General features: G+C 39.5%; 1 protein-coding gene across 1 annotated transcript; it reads right to left on the reverse strand.

Annotated features, from left to right (window-relative positions):
• Positions 1–816: 816 nt before the first annotated feature.
• On the reverse strand, positions 817–26,368 carry Actr10 (actin related protein 10). Its single transcript, XM_027418204.1, has 13 exons — positions 26,206–26,368; positions 23,711–23,783; positions 22,044–22,126; positions 20,812–20,920; positions 17,382–17,489; positions 15,443–15,510; positions 13,341–13,420; positions 9,293–9,328; positions 6,697–6,776; positions 6,541–6,614; positions 5,341–5,422; positions 2,833–3,034; positions 817–1,239 (listed from the first exon to the last, which is right to left on the reverse strand). The coding sequence occupies exons 1-13, from the start codon at positions 26,280–26,282 to the stop codon at positions 1,058–1,060; spliced, it is 1,254 nt and encodes a 417-aa protein (XP_027274005.1). The 5' UTR covers positions 26,283–26,368; the 3' UTR covers positions 817–1,057.
• Positions 26,369–26,387: the final 19 nt, after the last annotated feature.

Consider the following 26,387-nt stretch of genomic DNA (forward strand, 5'->3'; position numbering starts at 1 on the left):
CTTGTGCTAAAATATAAACCATAAAAGCAAAGATTAGTGTCGTTATGGATATGTGAAGCATTTACCTGTATTGCTCTATTAGGAAAACCTGATAAACTGAAAGACTGGTGAAGGAATGATCAGCTGACCCTAACTCTCCCCATAGCTTAGCCCCTCCTCATTTCTTCCTGTGGCCCCCTATCTGGACCCTCTAAAATCTCTATGGTGAATTCTGCTCAGCCAATCACTTATTCTGCCCCGATTCAAGATAAACTTTATTAGCAGTATCGAGTGTCAGTGTGAATAATTACCCCGAAACAAATACATTTATTAAAAAATTGTGAGGAAGTAAAAACTATAATTCTTAGAAATGCAGAGACTACATGTTCTCCAACATGAAGCTCCTAAGTGCACATTTCCACACCTTGCTTAATGACTTCCTGGCCCTGCTCTCAGTTGAAAGATCAGATGGGCCTGGAAAAGCAGCCCTACTTCTCAGGGGCATAGAGTGAAACAAAGGATTTGAAAGAACAGACCATGCTATTATCTGAAACAATGGCTGGAGAGATGGCTTGGTAGCTGGCTCTTCCAGAGGACTTGAGTTTGGTTCCCAGCACTTGTATCAGGTGACTGACTCACAGTGTGACCACAGCTCCAGGGGACCCGATGCCCCTGGCCTCCACAGGAACTTGCATTCACATGCACACACATACCTACACATAATTAATGCATTGATTTAGTAACTACTAAAAGTGGTAGAATGAAAGGAATTTCTAATGCTCAAGACAGATTAGGTGAGCTGTGGAGGAAACTCCGCTACATAATAAACTTCTGAAATCGAACAGCTTAACTATATTTTATTGATACAAATACAACGTATCTCACAGGCATCCACTATTTTACCATACCACACAAGAGACAAAGTGAAATCAATTAAATATTAATGCAAAGAGAAAATACAGAAATGCTTTGTTACATAAAAGTCACCTATATATATTTTAAAGCATCCTACATACTTTGTACAGTTTATTTCTAATTAAGTATTTGAAATAAAGCACAGCTGAATCTACTCAAACTTTTATTTCTCGGTGGAAAATGCTCTTTTCATAAGCGGTGGCTGCGTTTTCCCAACGTCAAACATCATTTCCAAAGGTGGGTTGTTGAGAGAACACCAGTCAGGTATACGGCCTGTCTGATTATAATATTCCTTTGAAACGGAGCGGCTCCCAAGTATATCTTGCAAAGCTCCAAAAACAGCACCTGTGTAGTGAGATACATTACAGCTAAGATGATATCGGAGAACTGTAAGCCATGTACATCCATTCTATAAAAAGAGGGACTGGTAAATCCAGCAGTACAGATCATATTCTCAAATACTTCAATGGGATTTTGAAGAACAGGATCAACCATAACTCCTATCTTGAAAGCAACTTAAATGACCCTTTGCAGTTTATAGTGAATATGGTATTACAAAATCTAAAAGAAAATTAAACAGAATGAGGTGAAAGGATTTTCAACTTTAGGGAAAGACTCTATCTTTGTCATAACTCTGTTACGTCATTAAATAAAACTGCAAAGCCCAAAAAGGCATCATTTAAAAGTATTAAGATTTTTTTCATACTTTTTGAAATTTACTTTATATAATTTATTTAACTTTTTGCTTTATGTGCATTAGTATGAAGATGTTAGATCCACTGGAACTGGAGTTACAGATGGTATTTTTAAATGAATGCAATACTCTTTGTTATATGGTAAGATCTGGTTAATCTTGTCCGGCGTTGGTGGCGCACGCCTTTAATCCCAGCACTTGGGAGGCAGAGGCAGGTGGATCTCTGTGAGTTCAAGGCCAGCCTGGTCTCCAGAGCGAGTGCCAGGATAGGCTCCCAAGCTACACAGAAAAACCCTGTCTCGAAAAACAAAAAAAAAAAAAAAAAAAAATTTGGTTAATCTTGAATTTTCATCTGGGATTAGGTTTTAGGTTTCTTTGTTTTTTTTTTTTTTTCCTGGTTTTTCAAGACAGGGTTTCTCTGTGTAACAGTCCTGGCTGTCCTGGTTGTTTTTCCTCTCTAAATGTATGATCCTGACACTGGCTGTATCATAAAATGCACAATGTGTGATGTACACAACTGTGATTGCTGTTCTCTAGGTAGCTACTTATTAGACTACATGCTTATCCAGTGGTAATACCACCCTTAGAGCACTCAATGGGCTCCATCACAAAGCAATGATAAAGCAAAGAACCAATTTCCACCATTGAAACAAATGTCAGTAGCAACAAGTACCACTCTAGAGTAAACCTTCACTATTCTAAAGGATGACTTCAAATGGATGAAGTCTACTTATTATTTGAGACAGGGTTTTACTATGTAGCCTTGGCTGGCCTGGAGCCACTATATGGACTACTTTGTCCTCTGCCTCCAGAATGACGGGATTAAAAGCATGTGCCATCACATCCATCCCTAAGGATAAAGTGTACTTAAAAAAAAAAATCACAGTGCAGGCCAGCAGAAACAGGCATATAATTCTATAAATTCATATAACTTTTGAAAAGTATCTGTTCAATTGAAGCAGGTCTCACTTTGTAGCTTAGTCTGGCTTGGAATTCATTATGTAGCCCAGGCTTGCCTCAAACTCTTGATCCTCCTGTCTCAGTCTCCTAAGTAACTGGATTGCCAGCTTATTTCTCAGTGGAAATAAATTTTCATTCTCATCTCTGGCTAAGCTTTCCCGAGGACAAACATCACTTCCAAAGGTGGATTGTGAGAGGACACTAGTCTGCTCTGGGATCCAGCTACAGTGAATCACTTATTTTGATGCACTCATTAGTAATAACACTCACGACTAAGATCTTACCTCCCAGCCAGGCCACACAATTAGCCTTTGCAGGTGGAGTATGAATTCGGAAGGTCTTGGTGCCAAGTGTCTTTTTGTATTTTGGTTTCTCTACCAAATACCGTATCTCTGCAAGCAATCTGTGAAGAAATCCTGGCAACATAGATGTGCCACCTATGACTACCAAATTCTCTGCCAGTTGCTTCCTGGTGTCTATTGGGCACTGTTATGAAGAAGAGAAGCATTATTTTTAATTAGATAAATACAGTTTAGCTGGACTTACTACACAGAAATGGACACTGTATACAGCAGCAGCAGGTGTATTGTAAGAGACTGTACTGTTTCTTTATTCAAGTGCTGGGAATAAAGGTATGCCCTACCACACTCAGCCTCTGTATTACCCTCTATGACAATCTCTAAATGTATGTGTGTGTGCACACGCATGCACACTGGCATATAGGTGCCAGTGCTTGTGCAGAGATCAGAGGACAATTTGCAGGAGTGGGCTCTGTCCTAGGGATTGAATTCATGTTACCATGCTTGGTGGCAAGTGCCTTTACTCACTAAGCCATCTAGCTGGCCCATAGTTTCAGACTTTAAAATAGTATATAGTAAATTCGAAGTAGCATAGGCCATTTGTGTGAGTGTACTCATTTTCAAGTCAGAATAACTATGCTGGGCAGAGTATGAAAGCAACAACTACCTTTTTTATGTAAGAAAGCATGTAACATTCAACCACGACCCTACCTGTTAACTTTTGTTTTGTTTGTTTTTGGAGACAGCAAAATATAACCAGGAACTCACCACATAGCTCATGTTAGCCTCCAACATGCAGTCCTCCTTTCTCTGCCTTTAGAGTGCTAGGATAATAGGTGTGTAACACTGTACCTGGCTTAAAACTTAACTCTTCAAGGTATTATTATGTTTATACTACCACACCAAAGGCCAGTTGCTTGGTGGGAAGACAATACTCTCAGAGCTTGTTTGGAGGTTCTTGAAGGACAGCACATATTCAGGTACCCTTGACTGGAGGACAGTCTGCTCTACTGAAAAGGTCATACTCTTAGCACAGCTTCTAGACACCGTGCTTCAAAAGGAGAAAAGAAGTGACCTCTGCCTAGACACTCAGATCAGCCTGGCAACCCAGGGGGTGCCAGATGTCACAGCCAGATTATTCTCACACAGACCCTCTCAGAACTGCACTTCCTCATCTGTTCTAAGACTTAGGAGTGATCTAGTTCTGCAAGGAATGGTGTCTTAGAGGCAGACAGTACCTTCCACAGTGATGGTATTTCAGATGGAGCTCTATCATAACATAGTCACTAAACAAAGATCTATACGCCTCAAGCACTTGAAAATACAATACCAGAGAACTGAATTTGCAGAAGTAAAAGCTACCTGAGGTCCAAAAGAAGTCTGCTATTTCTGCTCTGAAAAAAATTGCTTTGTTCAAACTTAATACCTGATTTGAGATACCATATCTCACTCAAGGCCAAAGTCAAACTCATTAATAGAAATGTGTGTCTTTCACATGATTTTTACACTCATGTATTTTATATATGTCTATGTGTATTGGTGTGGACATGCCACAGCGCACATGTGAAAGTCAGAGGACAACCTGCAGGAGTGGGTTTTAACATACGTGTCCTGGGGTTGAACTTAAGCCATCAGATTTGGTGGCAGATGTCCTTACCTGCTGAGCCATCTTGCTGGCCCTATGAATATTTTTAAAATACTAAGAAAAAAGCTTTTTTGAGACTTCATGATCCATGCTAGCATGAATTCTCAATATAAACCAGGCTGGCCAGGAAATCCCCCCCCCCCCCCCCCCCCCCCGCCTTGGCCACTCAATTACCACTATTCTTAGCAGCATTAACAATAAAATTCCACAGAAAAGTTAAAGTAAGAAAATGTAAGCCAGGTGTGGTGGTGCATGCCTGTAATCCAAGCACTCAAGAGAAAGAGGCAGAGAATTTGAAGAATTGCCACAAGTTCAAGGATAGTCTGGTCTATATATTGAGTGATAGGCCAAAACCAAAATAAACAAAAAAAACACAAAGTATTTTTTTAAAGGTAAGAGTATTCTATAAAAATTACAATAAAAAAGAGACTAGAAAATTATTTTATTTTTGGCTTTTTGAAACAGGGTTCCTCTGTGTAACAGCCCTGGCTGGCCTTGAACTCACAGAGATCCACCTGCCTCTGTCTCTAGAGTGCTAGGATTAAAGGCATGTGCCATTCCCACCCAGCTAGAAAAATCATTTATTTATTTATTTATTTATTTATTTATTTATTTATTTATTTATTTATTTGGTTTTTCAAGACAGGGTTTCTTTGTGTAGCTTTGGAGCCTATCCTGTCCCTCGCTCTGGAGACCAGCCTGGCCTCAAACTCACAGAGATCGGGTGTGAGTGCTAGAATTACAGGTGTGTGCCACCAATGCCCGGCTACTATTTTATTCTTATAAATAATATAGGATAAGGAAAAATACAGAAGAAAACACAACAAAGGGAAAGTTCATAAAAATACCTGCATAAGGGAATCCAATATTAAAGTGGCAACTGATTTCTCTTCATTATCTTGTTCAAAAAGAATTTCCACAACTGAGTCTCTAATGAGATTACAAAGAAAAGAGAGCACTTCATTGGCATCATATGACATGGAATAAACCATTAGTTATACCAACGTAATGTTTTTAAGTGGCAGAGCCACCTTCATGAATTATGTAATGAAATACAAAGCTTTTCTCTTTGTAAATGGGGAAAATAGTGTCTACCGACGGGGTTGAGAGGAGGATGCAATATGCTTGTAAAACAAGGTTTGGCATATAGGAAGAATCCATTCCTCAAGTGTTAGATACTGGGGAAGGAAGATTTGTATGTTTTGTATTTCATTACCCCCACCCCAAATATAACAACAGAAAAGAAGTTTTACTCTGTAAAAGTTAATGAAACCCTTTGCCTTTTTAAGCTGTTCTGAAGCAAGGCTCCATGTAGCTGAAGCTGACTTCAAATTCCTTACCCTTTTGTCTCTACCTCCCACATGCTGGAATTGAAGTGTGAGGCACTATACCAGGCATCCCACATTTGTGTGTGTGTGTGTATGTGTGTGTGTGTGTGTGTGTGTGTGTGTGTGTTTGAGACAGGGTTTCTCTGTGGCTTTGGAGGCTGTCCTGGAACTAGCTCTTGTAGACCAGGCTGGTCTCGAACTCACAGAGATCTGCCTGCCTCTGCCTCCCTAGTGCTGGGATTAAAGGTGTGCATCACCACCGCCTGGCCCTCCATATAATCTTTTCATCTATTCAACTCTACAGGTTGAGTACAAAACTGACCTTGTAATATGCCTATGTTCCAAAAAACCTTCATGTGTAAAGTGGCCTGGTCTACAAGAGCTAATTCCAGGACAGCCTCCAAAGCCACAGAGAAACCCTGTCTCGAACCCCCCTGCCCAAAACAAAACAAAAAAAGACTATATGGATATCAAAGTCTAAAACAGTTACTACCTTGTTCTTAAAACATATTTTATTTTAAAACATATTCTGAATTATTCTGATGACCAGGAAAGGGATTTTTAAAACTTTAAAAAGCTGAATAAAATTATAAAAAAAAATGAAACATCATGAGAAACATTTTATTGTTAACCTGGAAACACTCACCTGAAGGCTTATATAAATATTTTTCAGAGCCAAAATTCAACACGTTATTTTGCTCATAATAATCACTGTCTAACCTGATTGATCCAAGCACATGTAAAATCTTCTCTCCATCCAGTGGGTAGTCAACATTTGGGGGTGGAGAGCGGCGCTGAAATGTTAGAGAAACAAAAAAGAGTATAATCATAAGCAAGCATGGAAATTACTTTCAAAAAAGATATTTCTAAGCTTACCTCACTATTCCCATCGATATTAAACTTTGCCGCCTGGATTTGTAGTCCGCGCTTCAGATCACTTACAAAGCAAGTTCGCACTTGAGGAGGAGGAAATGGAGCCTTTGTTATCGACTGTTAAAGGAGTGGGGCGCTTACACCAGAACAATTCTATTCACATGCACATACAATTTACACATCCCTCTTCTGTAAAATCATGTATTATTTCAATGCTTTCTTATCAAGCATGGTTGAAGGTTATTTTGTTCTTTTTTTTTAGATTTTATTTATTTATTACGCATACAATTATCTGCATGCATGCTTGCACACCAGAAGAGGGCACCAGATCTCATTATAGATGGTTGTGAGCCACCATGTGGGTGCTGGGAATTGAACTCAGGATCTCTGGAAGAGCAGCCAGTGCTCTTAACCTCTGAGCCATCTCTTCAGCCCTTGCCCCCATGCTTTTTTTTTTTTTTTTTTTGAGACAGGGTTTCTCTGTGTAGCTTTGGAGCCTATCCTGGCACTCGATCTGGAGATCACAGAGATCCTCCTGCCTCTGCCTCCCAAGTGTTGGGATTAAAGGCCTGCGCCACCAATGCCCGGCACCCTCCCTTTAAGATTTACTTATTTATGTATTTTATGTATATGAATGCTCTGTCTGTCTGTATGTCTCCATGTCAGAAGAGGGCACTGAATCCTATTGTAGATGGTTGTGATCCACCACATGGTTTCTGGGAATTGAACTCAGGATCTCTGGAAGAGCAGCCAGTGCTCTTAGCCACAGCTGAAGTTTTATTGGAGATTTTTTAAAAATGTTCTTTATTTTACTTTTTTTTTGGGGGGGAGCTCGGTTTCAAAGCAGGGTTTCTCCGTGGCTTTGGAGGTTGTCCTGGAACTTGCTCTGTAGACCAGGCTGGTCTCAAACTCACAGAGATCCGCCTGCCTCTGCCTGAGTGCTGGGACTAAAGGCATGGGCCACCCAGCTTAGAGATCTTTTGCTACAGGTTTAAGCATGAAGCTTAAGAGAAACACAAGAGGGGCCAGGGAGATAAAGAGAGAGGAAGGTAGAGGCATAGAGATTAGAGAGGAGCCCAGGAAGACAGACAAACATTCTCAAGAGCAGGGTACAGGGTCCTTTCTCTTGGGGAGTGTTGCCTACAAAACCACAGATTAAAAATACCTTCGAAGAAACTATTCTGTCATTTGATAGCCTTTGTAGAAGTGTCACAATATAAGTAAACTACAACACCATAAAAGAAAGACAGCTCTTCCCATTAAACAGCATGTATTTTTAGGTTTTCTATTTTTTTCTCTTTTGTTCCTTTAAAAAAATCCTGGAAGACACAAACTCTACCTGGTTCTTAGCTTGAGTCTCTGTAGGAAGTACTTCCTGCATGGGACACGGGACATTCAGAAATACCATCTGCCCACTACTCTATCCTTCTAATCCTTGCATTTTGAACACTTAAGACTTTTGTTTTTTTTTTGAAAATACTGTTAATAAGACCTTTAGACACAGGAGTCAGTAAAAATTTAAAATCTGAAGGAAAGTGGTACTAAATGCAAGAAATCTAATGACACTAGCTGAATTATTTGTAAAACATTACATACACAGTTATGGTAACGTGTTTACTTACTACTCATTTGAAGATAAATTCTGTTGGGGGCTGGAGAGGTGACTCAACAGTTAACAACACATGCTCTTCCAGAGGACCAAGGTCTGTTCTCAGCACTTACAGGGTGGTTCACAACTAACTAACCAACCTAACTCCACTTCCAAGGTATCTGATGCTTTCTGACACCCACAGGCACCAAGCACTCATGTGGTACACATACATACATGCAGGTAAAATCCTCATACAAATAAATTATTTTTTTAAAAAAATTATTTATTATATATACAACATTCTGCTTCCATGTATATCTGCACACTAGAAGAGGGCACTAGATCTCATAATGGATGGTTGTAAGCCACCATGTGGTTGCTGGGAATTGAACTCAGGACCTCTGGAAGAGCAGTCAGTGCTCTTAACCTCTGAGCCATCTCTCCAGCCCCCAAATAAATCTTTTTAAAAACAGAAAATTAGGCCGGGCATTGATGGTGCACGCCTTTAATCCCAGCACCCAGGAGGCTGAAGCAGATAGATCTCTGTGAGTTTGAGGTCAGCCTGTCTACAGAGCAAGTGCCAGGATAGGCACCAAAGCTACACAGAGAAACCCTGTCTGGAAAAACAAAAAACAACAACAACAAAAAGAAAATTACTCAGCAACATGGCTTTATTTGTTTGTTGTTTGTATTGGATAGCCTTACCTGGCCTGGAACTTACTATGTATGTATGTATGTATGTATGTATGTATGTATGTATGTATGTATGTATGTATGTATATGCCCCAAGTGCTGAGATTTATAGGCACATGGTTCTACTCTGAATATATTTTTATCTGTATTTTTAGAAAGACATGCCCTTAAACTAACACTAAAGAATGAAAAAGGCAAAAGCGAGAACTTCAGAGACAGAGAGATGGATGGCTCAGGTTAGGGCACTTGCTGTCAAGCCTGACACCTGAGCTCATCCCAAGGATCCACATGTTGATAGAAAAAAACTCTGCTTACCTTTAATATCCTCTAAGATACCTTCTGGAACTGAACCTGAAAGAGAATTTTATTAAGAATTAAAGAACTTTCATAATAATTTTTAAAAATCCTATTGAATTCTATCCTTTCCCCATTTTTCATTTAAGTAAGATTAAAAAATATTTAAGTACTACAATCATTTTAAAGGCCTAATAGCAAAAGCAACTTTGCTTTTAGGGAGAAAGTTTCATCATTCCACCTGAAGAGACAGCAGACAGACTGACCCCAGGAGTGCAACAATGCTATGAGAGCTATAGAGCCAATGAGCTTGTACACCTTACAACATGGCCACCGTGGGGCTCAGTAGCACAGTGCACACACAGGATACATAAGGCTGTGGGGGCAACACCCAACACTACAAAAGATAACAGATTTAATTATCACTTAAAATATAGTAGAAAAGACTATGGAAATCTTTTGCATCATAAGGAGGTTTGCTGGCTATTTTCCAACAAGACTCCCAGAAAAATACAGGGCTTACAGACGAATCACTATTATTTTACAAAAAAAAGTTAAGTTCTGTGTTTGCATCTTTCATATGACAATAGCTGCCAGTAATATCACAAACCACACATATGTGGGAGGAGACAGGCACGTGCATGGCACACATGTGGCACTTAGAGGACAACTTGTAGGAGTCATATGTTTTTTTTTTTCCTTTTACCATGTGTGTTCCCAAAAGTAAATTCAGGTCAGCAAGTGCTTTATCCCAAGCCATCTTGCTGTTAACCAACACCCAGCACACAATTTTAAAAAGAAGTACTTTTACTTCAAAGTAAAGGGTACAAATGATTATTTTTTTTCTTAGCATACATTAGCTGTACAAAACAATGGGATTCATAATGAACTCCATCTCCACACATGAATATAACAGTTTAATCACATTGCTCCCCTAGCACCCTCTGCTGTTTCTCAATCCTTTCTAAAGATGACATTTTAAAAAAAGAGTAAAAGGCTAGGCAAGGTGGCTTGGGAAACTGAGGCAGGAGAACTGCTTCAAGTTCAAGGCCATCCTGGGCTACATACTAAGACTATATAACAAGACCTAGTCTCTAAAACAAGCAAGTCAATACACTCAAACAAAGAGTAAAAATATAAACTTTTGGCTATACTACTGATTATTTGTCAGCACGCTGGATTTCTGAGGCAGAAACACAATTTTGTAACCAAAACTTAAAGTCTTCAAAACCAGCCATGTGCGGTGTTTCACACCTTTAATCAATCCTAGCATTTAAGAAACGTAGGCAATGGGATCAATTATAAGTGGGAAGGCAGCCTGGTCTACATATTCCGTTCCAGGTTAGTCAAGGCTACATAGTAAGTAAGACCCTCAGCCATGTTGTAAGTTTAGAACTGGACTACGTGAGGCCTCACCTCAAGAAAAGGACAAACCAAAAAAACTGTTAAAATTTACTTCTCAAGATGGTAAAGAGATTCTGCAAGATTTAATCCTGGCTTCAAACAAATGAGAAAGATGGAACTGTATTGTAAGAATAAACAATCTGGGAATAAGTACTAAAGTCACTGTACAATACAGCTGCTGTCCTCTTTCAAATAACTTCCAAGAAACGCCTGATAAGAAGCAGTTTTCTGTTGGTTAAAGTGAAGGATTGAAAATTAATGGTTTATTTTAGTCAGATTTAGATGCTACTTTTTAAAAAAGGATACAATCTTGGCAAATAACTACAACTGTTTAAATTTTCCAAGTAAAGAATGTAAATAATAGCCATTTAGTGGCTCTGTAAAATTCAATTTAGTTTCAGTCTTTTTTTTTTTGGTTTGGTTTTTTGAGATAGGATTTTTCTGTGTAGCTTTGGAGCCTCTCCTGGAACTCACTCTGTAGATGCACCTGCCTCTGCCTCCGAAGTGCTGAATTTCAGTCATTTCAGTAGAACAAAAAGCATCGTGTTTGGTATATAATTTATATTATACACTTTCCAAATCAGGGTACTTAGATTCTTATTTCTGGACATAGGGTCTTGCTATGTGACCCATGCTAGCCCTGAACTCACAATCTACCTAGGTTTCCAGGTACTGACATTATTCACTCTTTTTAAAAAATAGGTTCTAAATACTAAGTAAAAGAGGCTAATTCAAAATTCATTTGAGGCTCTCCAGCACACCAGAGATTTTCATCTAAAACTTGCTAAGGACTCCAGGGAAAATACTTTAAATTTGTTCACATCTCTGGTTGTCCTCTGAGTGATTCAGGAAAAAATGGTAGTTCTGACTTCTCAATGTCAGAAATGTAATGATAGGATTCTGAGGGGTATGGTCAGAAAAGATCAGAATAAGTCAAAGAAGGTTTACTATGGAGAGTAATCCCAAGAATGTAGAGTTTCTAACATTATACTAGACACCCCTTTTCCCACCCCAGTCAGGACCTCCACGTTGCCTGTGCAAATTCAAATGCAATGCCTTGGCCTCAGTCACAAGGGGATTGCTACTGAGCACAGCTCATGGCCAGTCTAAAGTATTATCTTTAAAAAACATTCCAGAATGTTATAACTTACTATCTTTGGAGATATTTTGTAATTTAACTGTCATCAATGACATATTAAGATAGTAAAAATTTATTTGTTATAGAAAAACCAATTAGATTTCTACAATCGAACGAAAATTGCTATTAATCTTAACTATCAAGAAAGAATCATAAGAAAACATGAAAAGACAACTACCCCTAAAACTGCATTCTTTTTTCTTTCCAACATACTTTCCAATGTACTTTTGGCACTAGATGCCATCAATCTAAAAAGTAAGACAGGGACTCTCGAAGTCTATTTTGGAGACAGTTAAGCTGATGGGAAGGTGTCGTATGAGGATTTACGAAAGAAAGCCCTCTCTGCTTAGGGAAGACAAGAAAATCCATACAAGGGTCGACATTCCAGCTGGGCCATGTAAAAGGAATACAATCCTAGGCAGTGTGTGTGGGGTGGGAGGCAGTTCTTAGGTAAGATACTAAGATAAAGACAGAGGGCTGTGCAAATAAGTTCTCTTGCTGATGGGGAGACAACAGTTTTAGCTGAAATGAGGAGTACGAGGTAGAGTTCAGGTTAAGAGGGAGAACAGAATGAGATTATGGAAAAGTGTGTAGCAGATATGAAATGTGGGTTAATTTATAGGGGCCAAAACACTTCTTACCAATGTAGGGAAAACAGTATGAAATAAGCCAAGTCTGCAAGGCGCAGGCTCACAAGGAACAAGCATGAGATAATGAAGGCTAAGTTACAGTGACTCTGCTCCACAACAGCAGAGGTATGAAGAGGAAAACAACAGATGAAATTAGACTTTTCTGAGGAAGAATTCAGAAGACTTGCTAACTCCTTGTTTTCTAGAAGGAGAAAGAGATGATGTTATTACTTTTGTTGTTTGTGTTTTTGGAGTCAGGGGTTTCTCTGTGTACCCTTCGCTGTCCTGGAAGACGTTACTATATTTTTTTAAAAAAATTAAAATATAATGTCATCATTTCCCCTCTTCCCTAAGATGTTACTACCTTTATCTAGTAATAACTAATTGAACAATTTCAAGAGAAGAGAAGCTGTGTTCACTTCTGGGAATACGGTTTTGAGGCTTTAAGACATGCAGGGTTTGTATCTAACATCCTTTGGAAGCATGAGTGTCAAGTTCAGAAAAACCAGACCCAGGCTCTGAGGACCAACAGCATGCAGAGGTGACTTTAGTCAGAGAAGAGAGGACAGCTACTTACAAGTCAGTAGAACACAAAACACACACATACACACCAAGTCCCCCACGGAACCACAAGTAGAGAAAGTAAGAGCAGAAGAAACCAAGAAAGGATACTCAGAAATAAAAGGAGAGTTCTGGAGGAAAAGGTGACTAAAAATTCCAAGAGTTCTAGAAAAGATGAGTGTTAACACACAACTGGATTTACTATGAGCAACAATGACTTACAGTTGGAGCAAGGTCAAGAGTGGCTTGGGGAAATGAGGCTAACTAGCAATGGGCAGAGATTAAAATACAAGCTAAAAGCATGATGAATACAGTCCACTCTTAAACATCACATTACCCATTACTGAGGGAAGGCTCTGTCCTTTAGCAGCACCAGTGTCAACAGTACATTGTTCCAACAGTTGAGTTTCCAACTCCCTGAAATTTGAAAAAGTTATTGAAATTAAAATACCGAAAGTGACAATCTTTTTCTTATCTAATAACTTCACCTAATAGGCATTTGAATGACGCATTCAAATAATGGGCCTGGGACCTGAACAGAGAGTTCTCAAAAGAAGGGAAATGATGACTGAGAAATATCTCAAAAAATGTTCATCATCCCTAGCAATCAGGAAACGCAAAGCAACTCTGAGATTTTTGTCTTATTCCCTTCACAATGGTAAAGATCAACAAAAGAACTGACATAAAATGTGGGAGGGGATGCAGAGAAAAGGGAACCCTCTTTCACTGTTGCTAGGATTGCAAAGTGGTGCAGTCACTCGAGAAATCAGTGTGGAGAATTCTCAAAAAGCTAAAAATAAATCCACCATATGACCCAGCTAGACCACTTCTTGGCATATGCCAAAGGACTCAACATCGCACTCCACAGATATTTGCTCAGCTATGTTCACTGCCACTCTATTCACAACAGCCAGGAAATGGAAATAAACCAGGAATGGTGAGACAATCCCAGCACTCAGGAAGCAGAGGCAGGTGGATCTCTGTGAGTTCAAGGCCAGCCTGGTCTACAAAGCAAGTTCCAGGACAGCCAGGGCTGTTACACAGAGAAACTCTGTCTTGGGGGAGGTGGTGGATGAAAACAACTGAATTGTACTTTAACCAACAAATGAATAATGAAAACGTGGTACATATACACTATGTATATGTGTGAAGAAAATACACTGAATCCTATTCAGCTGTAAAGAAAAGTGAATCATGAATGTTGCAGGTAAATGGATGGAACTAGAAAAGATGTTATTGAGTGAGAAAACTCAAAATGGGAAGAACAATGTAAATGTTCTCTCTCATAGGAGGCTCCTGACTCCAAATCTTCAGATACAGTTGTAGTCCTCACCCCTCATCAAGGAAACTTCCCTTTGCAAGAGAGGGAGAGCACTACAGAAAACTACAACCAATCAAAATTGGAGTTGTAGAGTCCAGTCCCAACAGATACAACTACAAACACTCCTGCACCTAAGACTTAGGGAACACGCAGAAGTGAGGTAGAAAGATTGTAAAGATAAAGAGGATCAGGGAGTTTGCTAGATTTTGTCTCTTAGTAATATAAGAACTACACCCACAGTCTGACCAAAATGACTGTCCAAATGTGAGCTGAATAAAGATACTACCACCTGACATGCCACAGTGGACAAAGAAAAGCCCTTAAGGTCACAACCCTACTCAAAGAACTATAAGCCACTGAGGAAAGCTGGGAGCAGGAGAGGAGGTCTTCCCTAGGGAAGAGTACACCAATTGGTTGACTAATGCCAAATGGTCAGTCCTAAAAACATACATGCCCATAACATTATATGGACTCAACAGACTATATTTAAGAACATATATGTATACATGCATGTGTGCACGTGCATACACACACACACACACACCCCCCAATTTGTGAAAAAAGAGGCCATAAATTTTAAGGGGAAAGTAGACGGCAGGGCTTGGAGGGAGGAAAGGGAAGGAAGGATGAAATGTTGTAATTATATTAAAAAATCTCAACAAAAATTTGATGCCAGAGGGCTGGAGAGATGGCTCAGTGGTTAGGCGCACTGGCTGGTAGTCTTCCAAGAGGTCCTGAGTTCAGTTCCCAGCAACCACATGGTGGCTCACAGCCATCTGTAACACACATGCAGGCAAAACCCTGTATACTTAATAAGTAAATAAATAAAAATTTAAAAAAGAAAAAAAAAAAAAAACAAATTGATGCCAGGTGGTGGTGGTGCACACCTTTAATCCCAGCACTCAGGAGGTAGAGGCAGGTGGATCTCTGTGAGTTTGTGACTAGCTTGGTCTAGAGAGTGAGTTCCAGAGCAGCCAGGACTGTTTCACAGAGAAACCCTGTCTGAAACAAAACAAAAAAATTGATGAATGCATTCACATCTAAAAAGAATAAATTAAAAATCAGATTCCAAGCACTGGCCCTTGCGGCATTGGTGAGAAAACATCCAAGAAACTTACTTGTGAAGAGCTTTTCCTCCTAAGGGGAGTGCTCCCCAGCAGTTCAGTACTGGGATGCCTTCATATATCTAGAGAGTAGTCAAGGCCATAACCGTCTTAGGAGATAAACTGCTTCCGTGATATTTATAGCACCCTCTACCATACTGCTCTAATCAAGCTTGGTGGTAAATTCTTACTGCTTGTTTTAGAAGTTACAGAAAAGTTAGGGACAAGTCTTTTACAAAGTGTTCACTAAAGAAAACAGACTTAAGCCAGGCAGTGGTAGTGCATGCCTTTAGTCCCAGCACTCGGGAGGCAGAGGCAGGTGGATCTCTGTGAGTTCGAGACCAGCCTGGTCTACAAGAGCTAATTCGAGGACAACCTCCAAAGCCACAGAGAAAAGCTGTCTCAAAAAAACCAAAAACCAAACCAACCAAACAAACAAACAAAAAACCCAAAAAACAAAACAGACTTAAAATTCAGCTGTTCAGAACTTTGATATCTTTTTTTTGTTTTGGTTTTCAGAGACAGGGTTTCTCTGTGTAGTTTTGGAGCCTATTCTGACACTCGCTCTGGAGACCAGGCTGGCCTCGAACTGACAGAGATCCGCCCGCCTCTGCCTCCCGAGTGCTGGGATTAAAGGCGTGTAACACCAACGCCCGGCAGAACTTTGATATCTTTACGAGGCAAATTTATAGAAGTTTAAAAAAGGAAAAAAAAAAAACACTTGGATTATCCCATAATTTTTATATTGATTACACAGAGAAATAATATTTTCAATATACTGGGCTAAATAAGTACTATTTTTACTGCTTTAATTTATATGAATTTCTTGGATTTTTAAATCCATATATAGCCCACCCTGTCTTCCTACTGGCTGAGCTGAAAGGACTGTGCACAAGACCATACTATGCAGCTATGACCTTACTTCATATACTGTTCTAGATAACATTCCGTAAGTACAATCCTTACAAAAAGGAAGAAGCATAGTGATGAGTGTCAGTTTTGGACACAAACACAGGTTTCTAGCCTAGCCATATGCTTAGATAAACTTATCCTAACTTTCAATTTTATCACTTAATTGAAAATAGTACTTATGGAGCAGGGTTGTTTTGAGAATTGAACACAAAGTACTTCATATCTGAAAAGCTACTGCCTAACTTAAGTTTCCCTCCTGTAAACATTTCTTCTCATATTAAATCTAGATCTCAAAACTGCTAGTCTTATGTTCACGTACTTTAACTATGTTTTCAATGAAGCAACATTCGCTGTGAAAATTCTATAGAGTGCCTACCTATATTTTAAGTGTTTACACTTAAACCAGTGGTAATATTCTGTAACAGCCTGAATTATTAGCAGTCCCTTGTTGGATGATATAAACTACATGTCAGGTCCTATATTAAAAGACTACCCTGCTCAACACACAGAGTTCCCATGAGACGAAATATCATCCCTATTTTATAGAGATGGAAACTGATGCCAAGAGTATAAGTAAGTTGCTTGAGTGAAGAAGTACAGCCTAGATTTGTCCTTACCTGCCCCAGCTCATAACCCAATGGTATACTATTCTGACAGCTATAATGAAGGTCAATTTCTTTCTACCATTTAAAATTCTTTTTTTAGTTTAACTTCCCCATCTTAGTATATCCAATTATTCTTTGTATGATTTCTTTTCTTACAATTTAATTATCTTCATTAGCTGATAATGCACCGTGAAAACTGAACACAATATTGACTAGATCTGCTCCCGGAGCATAAACTATGACTGAATTATAATGGTAATTTCTACAAAAAGTTGAAATCTTACAAGTCTATCAACTCTACCACATGATAACTCATATTGCACACAGTAATCCCAAACACTTCAATAGCAAAAACCATTTTACTTTAGTCAAAATGAGTTAAAAAACAAACCAATAATAAAATGCCCACAACATTGTGCTAATTAATAAAAAGATACAGGCAACACCAGGCTTTCCCTATATCCACAATCCAGGACCATGGCAGAATTAATCCCAAGTGTCAGGAGAGCCATCAGATGACTTGGAGCAAGTAAGACAGATGGAACCTGGAAAACAACAGAGCAGCAGTGAGACTGGGGGTGTTTAAAAAGACATCTGATTTGTTTGCAAATATACTGGAAAAATTCATAGGTACAATGTTGGTGTTAAATGAAGAATTAGCTTTCTGGTTAAGATAATCAAAGTATACTGAAATAAACAGAAGTAATTTAACTAGGTTGTTTCATTCCCAAATGATAATTCTGAAGCATTTTTATCAACACTACCTTTTTTGCAGTAGAATATTGAAAGATATAAAATCCCCAAAAAATGTATGTTCAGAGATAATATTATAAATTAGATGCCTTTGCCATTGAGATAAAATACTGGAAAGAATCCCCTTCCCCTACTTCTCCCTTCCATTTGGGAGCAGGGTGAGACAGACAGGCTGACAGACAGGCTGACAGCCAGTGACCTCCCGCTCATTCTTAAGTCTCAAGGGCTGGAATCACAGGCATGCACTCTTATGTCCAGTTTTAGAAAACAATTCTTTTCACTTATTTACTTAAGAGTCTCATGTAGCCCAGGCTCTGTGTGTGTGTGTCAGTGTATTCGCACATGAGTTCATGCAGCACATGCATGGAAGTCAGAGGATAACTTGAGGGAGTTAGTTCTCTCCCTCTATCATATAGGTCCTGGGGATTGAATAAACTCAGATTGTCAGGCTTAATAGCAAGCAACTTTACCCCTGAAATGCATCAACAGTCCTCCCAGGGTCTTGAACTTGCTATGTAGTTGAGGGTGACCTTAAACCGCTGATCCTCCTGCACCAACCCCCCAAGTGCTGAGATTATAGGACTATTACAGGGTATGTCCTGTCAGGCAAATAATGAGTACCATTATTTGCAAAGTTTGCACTATGAACTATATTTATAAAACACCAGGGGCTGGCAAGATGGCTCAGCAGGTACAATCACTTGGGGCACAAGCCTGGAAACCTGAGTTTGATCCCTGGAACCCATGTAAAAGTAGAACTGACTCCCAAGTTGTCCTCTGAACTACACACTGAAACTGTGGCATGGCTATCCATTATCATACACATACACACAATAATAATAAAACCTTTTTAAAAATTTAAAATTAGCTCAATGGTGGTGGCATATACCTTAAATTCCATCCATCACTTGGGAGGCAGAGGCAGGCAGATCTCTGTAAATACAAAACTCTGTGAGTTCGAGGCCAGCCTGATCTACAGAGCAAGTTCTAGGACAGCCAAGGCCATACAGAGAAACCCTGTCTCGGAACAAAACAAAACAAAAAACCACCACCAAAATAGTAACAATAAAAAACAAATTTTTAAAAGTTTAAAATCCCATCATAACATAGCAGTATAAATTGAAAAGTAAAACTACAACTACAATCTTTTTTTTTCCAGTCAGAATTTGGTGATAACATAGACACAGATCAAAATATGACAGTCTCTTAAAATTGAATGACAGATAAAATAAAAGTTGTATTTTTTGATTCATTTTTAAAAAACAATTTTATGTACATTGTTTTGCCTGCATGTATGTCTGTGTGAGGATGCCAGATCCCTTGGAACTGGGATCCCTTGGAACTGAAGTTACAGACAGTTGTGAGCTGCCATGTGGGTGCTGGTCCTCTGGAAGATCAGTCAGTGCTCTTTACCTCTGAGCCATCTCTCCAGTACCCAGATACTATTTTTAATTTCTTTTCACTTAAATAGAGGGGTATTCTAGTCATATATAAATAAGGATATCAATGTAAACCTAACTGAAATAGAGACTCTTTTTCCCTCAGCTGAGAGCTTATCTGCCTTATTATTCTGTTGTCTTCCCGCAGGTGACCTTTACTTTTCTGTCTCTACCTCCCAAATATTGGGATTTTAGGCAAACATCACTGCCTGGCTCATCTAATTTCTAATATATTGTATTCACTTTAAATAATCTTCCATTCTCTTTTTGAAAATAACTTTAATTTCAAGGTAGAAACTTTTAAAAATTTAAGAAGATTCTGGCTCACTAGGAAATGCAGTAAACTTACAGTATATTATCGTTATAAAATGAAGATTATATATAATGTTACTAAAATTAAGAGGTAACCCTCACTCCTGGGACCTCTCACGTCATGAGATACAATGTGAACTTGGTTTGAACATTTCCCTACAATGTACTATGTAAGATTTACTATCTTTGAACAGTGAATATGGCAGGCAAATGCCCTACCACTGAGCTATCCATTCTTCAGCCTTCTTTCTACTTAAGAACAATTCTTTAATTTCGTTTAAAAATAGGTATCTCAAGGAGTTGGGCAGGTGTGTCCTCAGGAAAGTGCATGATGTGCAAGCATGAGGACTTGATCACAGATCTCCCTGGTAGCCATATAAATAAAGCTGGATGCCATGGCACACTCCTGTAATCCAAGTGCTGAGGAGACAGAGCAGGGACTTCATGGCCAGCCAGGCTAACTGAATCCATGAGATCCTGTTTTGAAAACTAAGGTAGAGAGGCTAGGGAGGTGACCCAGCTGGTAGGAGTACTTACTGAGCATGCAGGAAGCCATGGGTTCAATCTCCAGCACTGCACAAAAACAGATGTGAGGTCCAAGTGTAATCCTAGCACTTGGAGGTAAAGGCATGTGCTGGCTAATCTCATGCCAACTTGACATAAGCTACAGTCATCTGGGAAAAGGGAACCCCAATTGGGAAAATGCCCTTTATAAAATCAGGCTGTAGAGCATAATTAAAATGAATGGTTGATGTAGGGAGGGCATGGATTCAGCCCACTATGGACTGGTGGTCTTGGGTTCTCCAAGAAAGTAGGCTGACCAAGCCATGAGAGCAAGCCAGTAAGCAGCATCCTACCATGGCCTCTGAATCAGCTCCTGCCTCCAGGTTCCTGCTTTTACTTCCCTCAGTGATGAACTGTAACCTATAAGTGTAAGCAAAATAAACCCTTTGCTCCCCAAAGTTCTTTGGTCATAGTGTTTCATCATAGCAACAGAAATCCTAACTAAGACAGAAGTTGGTAGCAGGTCTGTGGGGTATTGCTGTGATGAACTGGAAAGATGTTGGAACTTGGAGCAAAAAAGCCATTGACGGTAGGATCTTAGAAGACTGTTGGAAGCAATGAAGATGATGGAGGCTTGGTGAAGGTAGGAGAATCAGAAGTTCAAGGTCATCCTCAGCTATACAGCAAGTCTGAAGCCAACTTGGGCTTCGTAAGACCTCAAAAATGTCAAAAATGAATGAAAAAAAATGATAAATGATTAAGGAAAACACTGGATCTTTGGCCTCTACAAATACTCACATATACATGTGCACACACACAACATGTACATATACGTAACACTAAAAATAAAAACAGGTACCTCAAAATATTTGAAAAGAACACGAGTAAGTGTCTCTCTGAAGTGGGAAGGACATAATACCGACTCAATAACCACAACCCGGCGATCTCTGGGATTCACCAACAGATGCCTGAAAAAATGATAGTTTTGTTTTTAAAAGGAATAAAGATCTGTACTTTTTTTGGTAAGTAATACAATTTAAGAATAAATTGTACTACTATCTTAAGGTACTTTATGATAAAAAGACATCTTCATTTTATTGCTCCAAGAAGACGATGTTTCTAAGTTCTTAGAGTATGCAAAGCACTTTAGTAGCAACTATAACCATTATCATTACCACCATAAGCCATTAAACAGATATTTTCTCTTATAGATTTGTAAAAGTAGTGTAAGTTTACATAACTCCAGCTGCTATGGACATTAACTGGAAAACCATTAAGAGTCTATTGCCCAGAAAAGTACTAGAAATTATTTGTATTACTTTCTCATTCTTCTGATCCGCAGTCAGACCAGTCAGCCATTGTGCCACTGGCCTGCCATTACTTTCTCATTCTTATGGAGGAGTATGAACATTTAAGCAGAAATACACAATCCCTAGTTGTTCTTTGATGTGTTTTTTTTCACTTTTCAATACATCTTACTTTTCTGAATCACTACATATAGGCACAGAACAACCCCACCCCACTGATGACTAGGACAGAGTGCAGAACTTTGAGCATGCTAATAAGCAAGTGCTCTACCACTGAGCAAGAAGCCTCAGTCCTAATAATGACTGCATAAAGTTTCACCATAAGGATATCTCATCATTTACTTATCAATCCCCTTTATTAAGAGACACTTAACATCAATGTTTTCTTAGGTTTTCAATTTTCTAATCTTTAAGTATGTTTTTCCAAGGTTGAAGAGAGGGATGGCAAGATGGCTCAGAGGGTAAAGGCACCTGCTGACAAGCTTGAGTTTGATCCATGGGAGCCATGTGGAAGGAGAGAACTGACGCCCACATTTGTCCTCTGACCTCCACACACATGCCTTGGCACTCAAGTGCCCAGAGAGAGATACATGCATGCACACACAAAAAATTTTAAAACTAGTTTTAAAAGGTTGAAGATAAACAAATGGTCAATGGAATCCAATTTTCTTCTTTTGCACCAGATGTACCAAACATCCCTTCAGCTGGCATTAGAGGGAAAAAAAAATCTAACTGCTGAAGTTAGGGGAAAAAAAACCAACCCTGAAATAAAGTTTTAACTTACCTGAAATACAGTATGTGGATGAATTCTTTTAAATAGGAATATAATTCTTCTGTATTGATATTATACTGAACAACTTTGATTGGCTGTAAAAAATTAAAATTTCTTTTATTAACAAAATAATATTTTTGTGCTTTTTTTTAACTAATATTTTTCCTCATAATAAATGGATTGATATTAATGATATAAAAATTAAGAACAATTAACCTTGGACTATGGCTGAAGCTCAGTTGGTGGACCTGCACTGCATATACAGAGCCCAAACATTTCATGGTAAATGTATAAAACTCAATGTGGTAGCACATGTCTATAAAACAGCAGGAGAATCTGAATTTAAGGAAGAGTTTAAAGACAACCTGAGACACATAAAACTTATTTCAAAAACAAACAAACAAACAAATATCCCCCACAAAAGTGCTAGGAATTCCAAATAACTGGCAATGGCTAAAAAAGTGGCAATTTGAATTTTAAGACATAGAAACATACATGGACAAGTAAATACACAGAGCTGTGTTTATAAGTGCTTTGTAAAACTCAGCTGACTTATCATTTGGGAATGACTGATGATTAAGACTCAGAACTGCTTAAGAAGCATGAAAGGGCTGAAGAGATGGCTGAGCAGTTAAGAGCACTGGCTGCTCTTACTTAGGATCCAGGTTTGGTTCCTGCTCACAACTGTAATGGCAGTTCCAGGGGATCTGATGCCCTCTTCTGGCCTCTGCAAGTATAAAGTGCATTTGCATACATGCAGGCAAAACACACATACATATAATATAAAAATAAACAAATCTTAAAAACAAAGAAAAAAATCTTTAAACACAAAAGCAGTAATGGCTTCCTCAAATATTCTAGACCTGGTCCATTCTCTGAATTATATTCGCACATCATGACTAAATTCATGCCATATAAAATTAGAAAGACCTCAGTAAGACTGACTTAAAAACAAAACAAAACATTAAAACAGCAGTGGTGGTGCAAGCCTTTAATCCCAGCACTCAGAAGGCAGAGGCAGGTGGATCTCTGTGAGTTTAAGACCAGCCTGGTCTACAGATCGAGTTCTAAGACAGCCAGGGCTACAGAGAAACCCGTCTCAAAAAACCAAAAACCAAAACAAAACCAAAATAAACAAACAAAAAAACCAAATCCAACAAAAAATTCTTTTAAAATTATTTTATTTTACTTTATTTTTCTGACTTGCACATCTTATTAATGTGTGTGCCCCCACGAGCACCCATGTGTGTATGTGTGTGTCAAGCGCTTGAGCACTTGCAAAAGTAGGAGCATGCATGCATGATGTATGAGCGTGAGTGTCACAGAACTTTTGTGGAGATCAGATGACAATTTTGTGGAACTGATTCTCTCTTTCTACCTTTACATGGGTTCTGGGATTTTCCTCAACTGCCAGGCTTACTCTACAAACACCTTTATCCACTGAGCCATCTTGCCAGACCATAGTTTTCTAAAAAAAGAAATACTGATGGGCAGTGGTGGCATACGCCTTTAGTTCCAGCACTCGGGAGGCAGAGGCAGACGGATCTCTGTGAGTTTGAGACCAGCCTGGTCTGCAAGAACTAGTTCCAGGACAGCCTCCAAAGCCACAGAGAAACCCTGTCTCAAAAAACCAAAAAAAGAGAGAGAGAGAGAGAGAGGGGGGGGGGAGAAAGAAATACCTTGGACATGCCAGCTCTTTTTATCACACTAGGAATTATACATCGTGGACCAGTTTCTCCTGCAAATCCACACCTGCAAAGAAATGGAAAATTAAACACTTGACTTATAACATTCTTTCTAAATCTGTGCCACAAAACATCTGGAAATACCTCTGCTGCACTTGAAGGGTCAAAGAAAAAAAACCTAAAAAGATAATAGCATCTACTGATAAACGGAAGAAGCAAAGTACCTCAAATGTGTTATACTGAAATAAGCCAGTGTCTCATTTTATTCTCCCCACTTCTTAATTCTAACTGAATTTTAGACAAGACATTTATTTTTACAATCCTGGATATACATTCTGTGACTTCCTCCAAGTAGTCATGCATCACTTAATGAGAGGATATGAGAAGTGCATTGGTAGGTGATTTAGTTATTTTGTAGCATTGTGAGAGCATACTTACATAAACCTAAAAATACAGTGTACTACACATAAAGCTATGTGTGTGTGACTGTTGTTAGACTACACACTTCTATAACGTTATTATAAACAATGCAGGCAACTATAACTCAATGGTGTTCTAAATATATATATATATTTAGAACTAAATATATAAAAACATAGAAAAGAGTAAGCATTTGTGCATCTAAATGCATCTAAACATGTATTGGCAGGAACTATGATCATTGAGAATAAGGAAACTCTGGTCAATGACAATGCACATGTGTCAATGAAAAACCATGACATCACATATGTGGTCTCTCATCGACTGAAGTCATTCACTTACATAGCACATGCTCATAACCACTGAGTCATCTCTCCAGCCCTGGCCCAGGTATTACTTTTAAAAACTATATATTCCATCCTTTTAAAAATTAGTATTTAAGTCAAGCAGGGTGGGCATATTTGCAATACCAGCACTCAGGAGGGAGGGCAGAGAGAGTAGGATCAGGAGTTTGGTGCCAGCCTGGGCTACATCAGACACCATTTCCACAAAATAGAAACAACAACAAATCAGTAGTCAGTGACTTCTTTCTCCTCCCTTCCTTTCTTTTTCCCCAAGACAGGGTTTCTCTGTGTAACAGCCCTAAGTGTCCTGGAACTAGTTCTGTAGACCAGGCTGGCCTGGAACTCACAGAGATCCCTAAAGGCATGAACCAGCACCACCAGGCTTCTCTTTCCATTCTTATCTCCATGTTACTTACATTTAGTGCTCCTCAAAGTCCTCAAGGCACATGTAATGGGGTAGCTTAAGTTCTCCTTGACATCATTTTTAAATGATGTGTTTTCAATTATATCCCTGTAATTTATTTTTTTCAATGTATGGCCAAAATAATTATTTTCAGGTAGTAATTTCTAATTGTTTATCACATGAATGTTTTTAAAATATAAAATATGAGCCAGGCGGTGGACCAGGTGGTGGCGTACTCCTTTAATCCCAGCACTCTCTGGAGGCAGAGACAGGCAGATCTCTGTGAATTCAAGACCAGCCTGGTCTACAAAGCTACACAGAGAAACCCTGTCTTGAAAAACAAAACAAAAAAAAGAGGGCCTTGCAGAGAATGAAAGAATAACCAAGAATGTTTAATCCAATTCTGTAGCTTCCAAGGACCAACTTTTAAGTATGTTCCCTCGATCACTTAGTTAGTAGTTGCCTGGTGTCTACTGCAGGCGAGATAGTACTTACAGATAGTAAAATAATAATAATAATTCAAACACCTCTATTTCACGTTTGTATATATGATGTAATTCTGCCAGTTTTCTCTTGAGCCTAATATGTATTTCATATATAACATCACCTCATATATACATATATATGATATAATTCTGTGTTTTCTCTTGTGTCCAATACAAGGACTCTTAAACGGATGGTCCAAAGTCTTCAAATTTCCATCAATCCCCCGGGCACTGTTCAAATGTTCTAAGGTTTGTGTCTCTGTCTCTGCCTTTGAAAGAGATCTCTGCATCTTTGAGGACCACTACTCCAGTGTTTACAAGTTGCTTTTCTAAAACTGCAAAATGTGGTCTAAGAGTTCAGGGTAACCAACAGAATTTACAGTCTTCGTGTGCCTGATCCTCCTAGCTGGATTTCCAACACTCTAGGGGAACAATCTACTTGACAACGGGGTTCCATTCCACACAAGCTTTATGATGGAAAGAGTCAACAAGCGTTTTAAGATTCGATCGCCGCTTTCCGACCCGACCCCGCCAGCGGTAGGCAGACTCCCTCCGGGTCACCGCTGTCAAACCCTGCAGTGACAGCCCCGGATCCATCACCTTGGGCGGGGGCGGGGCAGTTGCCGAAGCTTCCTGAGCCTCTCAGGCCGGGGTCCGCCGAGAGTCCTCCCAGACGACACACTCCTCACCGAGGACGAGCTTTGCCTCAAGGCGGTGAGGGCGGACGTCTGAGGGGACGCTGAGGGGAGGTCCCGGCTGCCCAAGGGCCTACCGACAGCTGCGGGGCCGCGACCACCGCCCTTCCCCGGGGCCCGCAGCCACCCCACGGCCACTCACTTGGTGAAGGCTTCTCCCAGGTCGATGACGACCGCCGTCTTCTCGCCGCCGCTCCCGAGGCCCTCGTAGAGCGGCATCGCGGAGACACAGAAGCAGCCGTGAGGCCGTCAGCTGGGCGAGGGTTAGCCTCGGCGCGGGGGCGGGGCGAGCGCGGCGGGGCGGGGTCCTCGCGCGGCCGAGGA

This window comes from Cricetulus griseus, chromosome 5 (assembly GCF_003668045.3).
Source record: "Cricetulus griseus strain 17A/GY chromosome 5, alternate assembly CriGri-PICRH-1.0, whole genome shotgun sequence".
Lineage (NCBI taxonomy): Eukaryota > Metazoa > Chordata > Mammalia > Rodentia > Cricetidae > Cricetulus > Cricetulus griseus.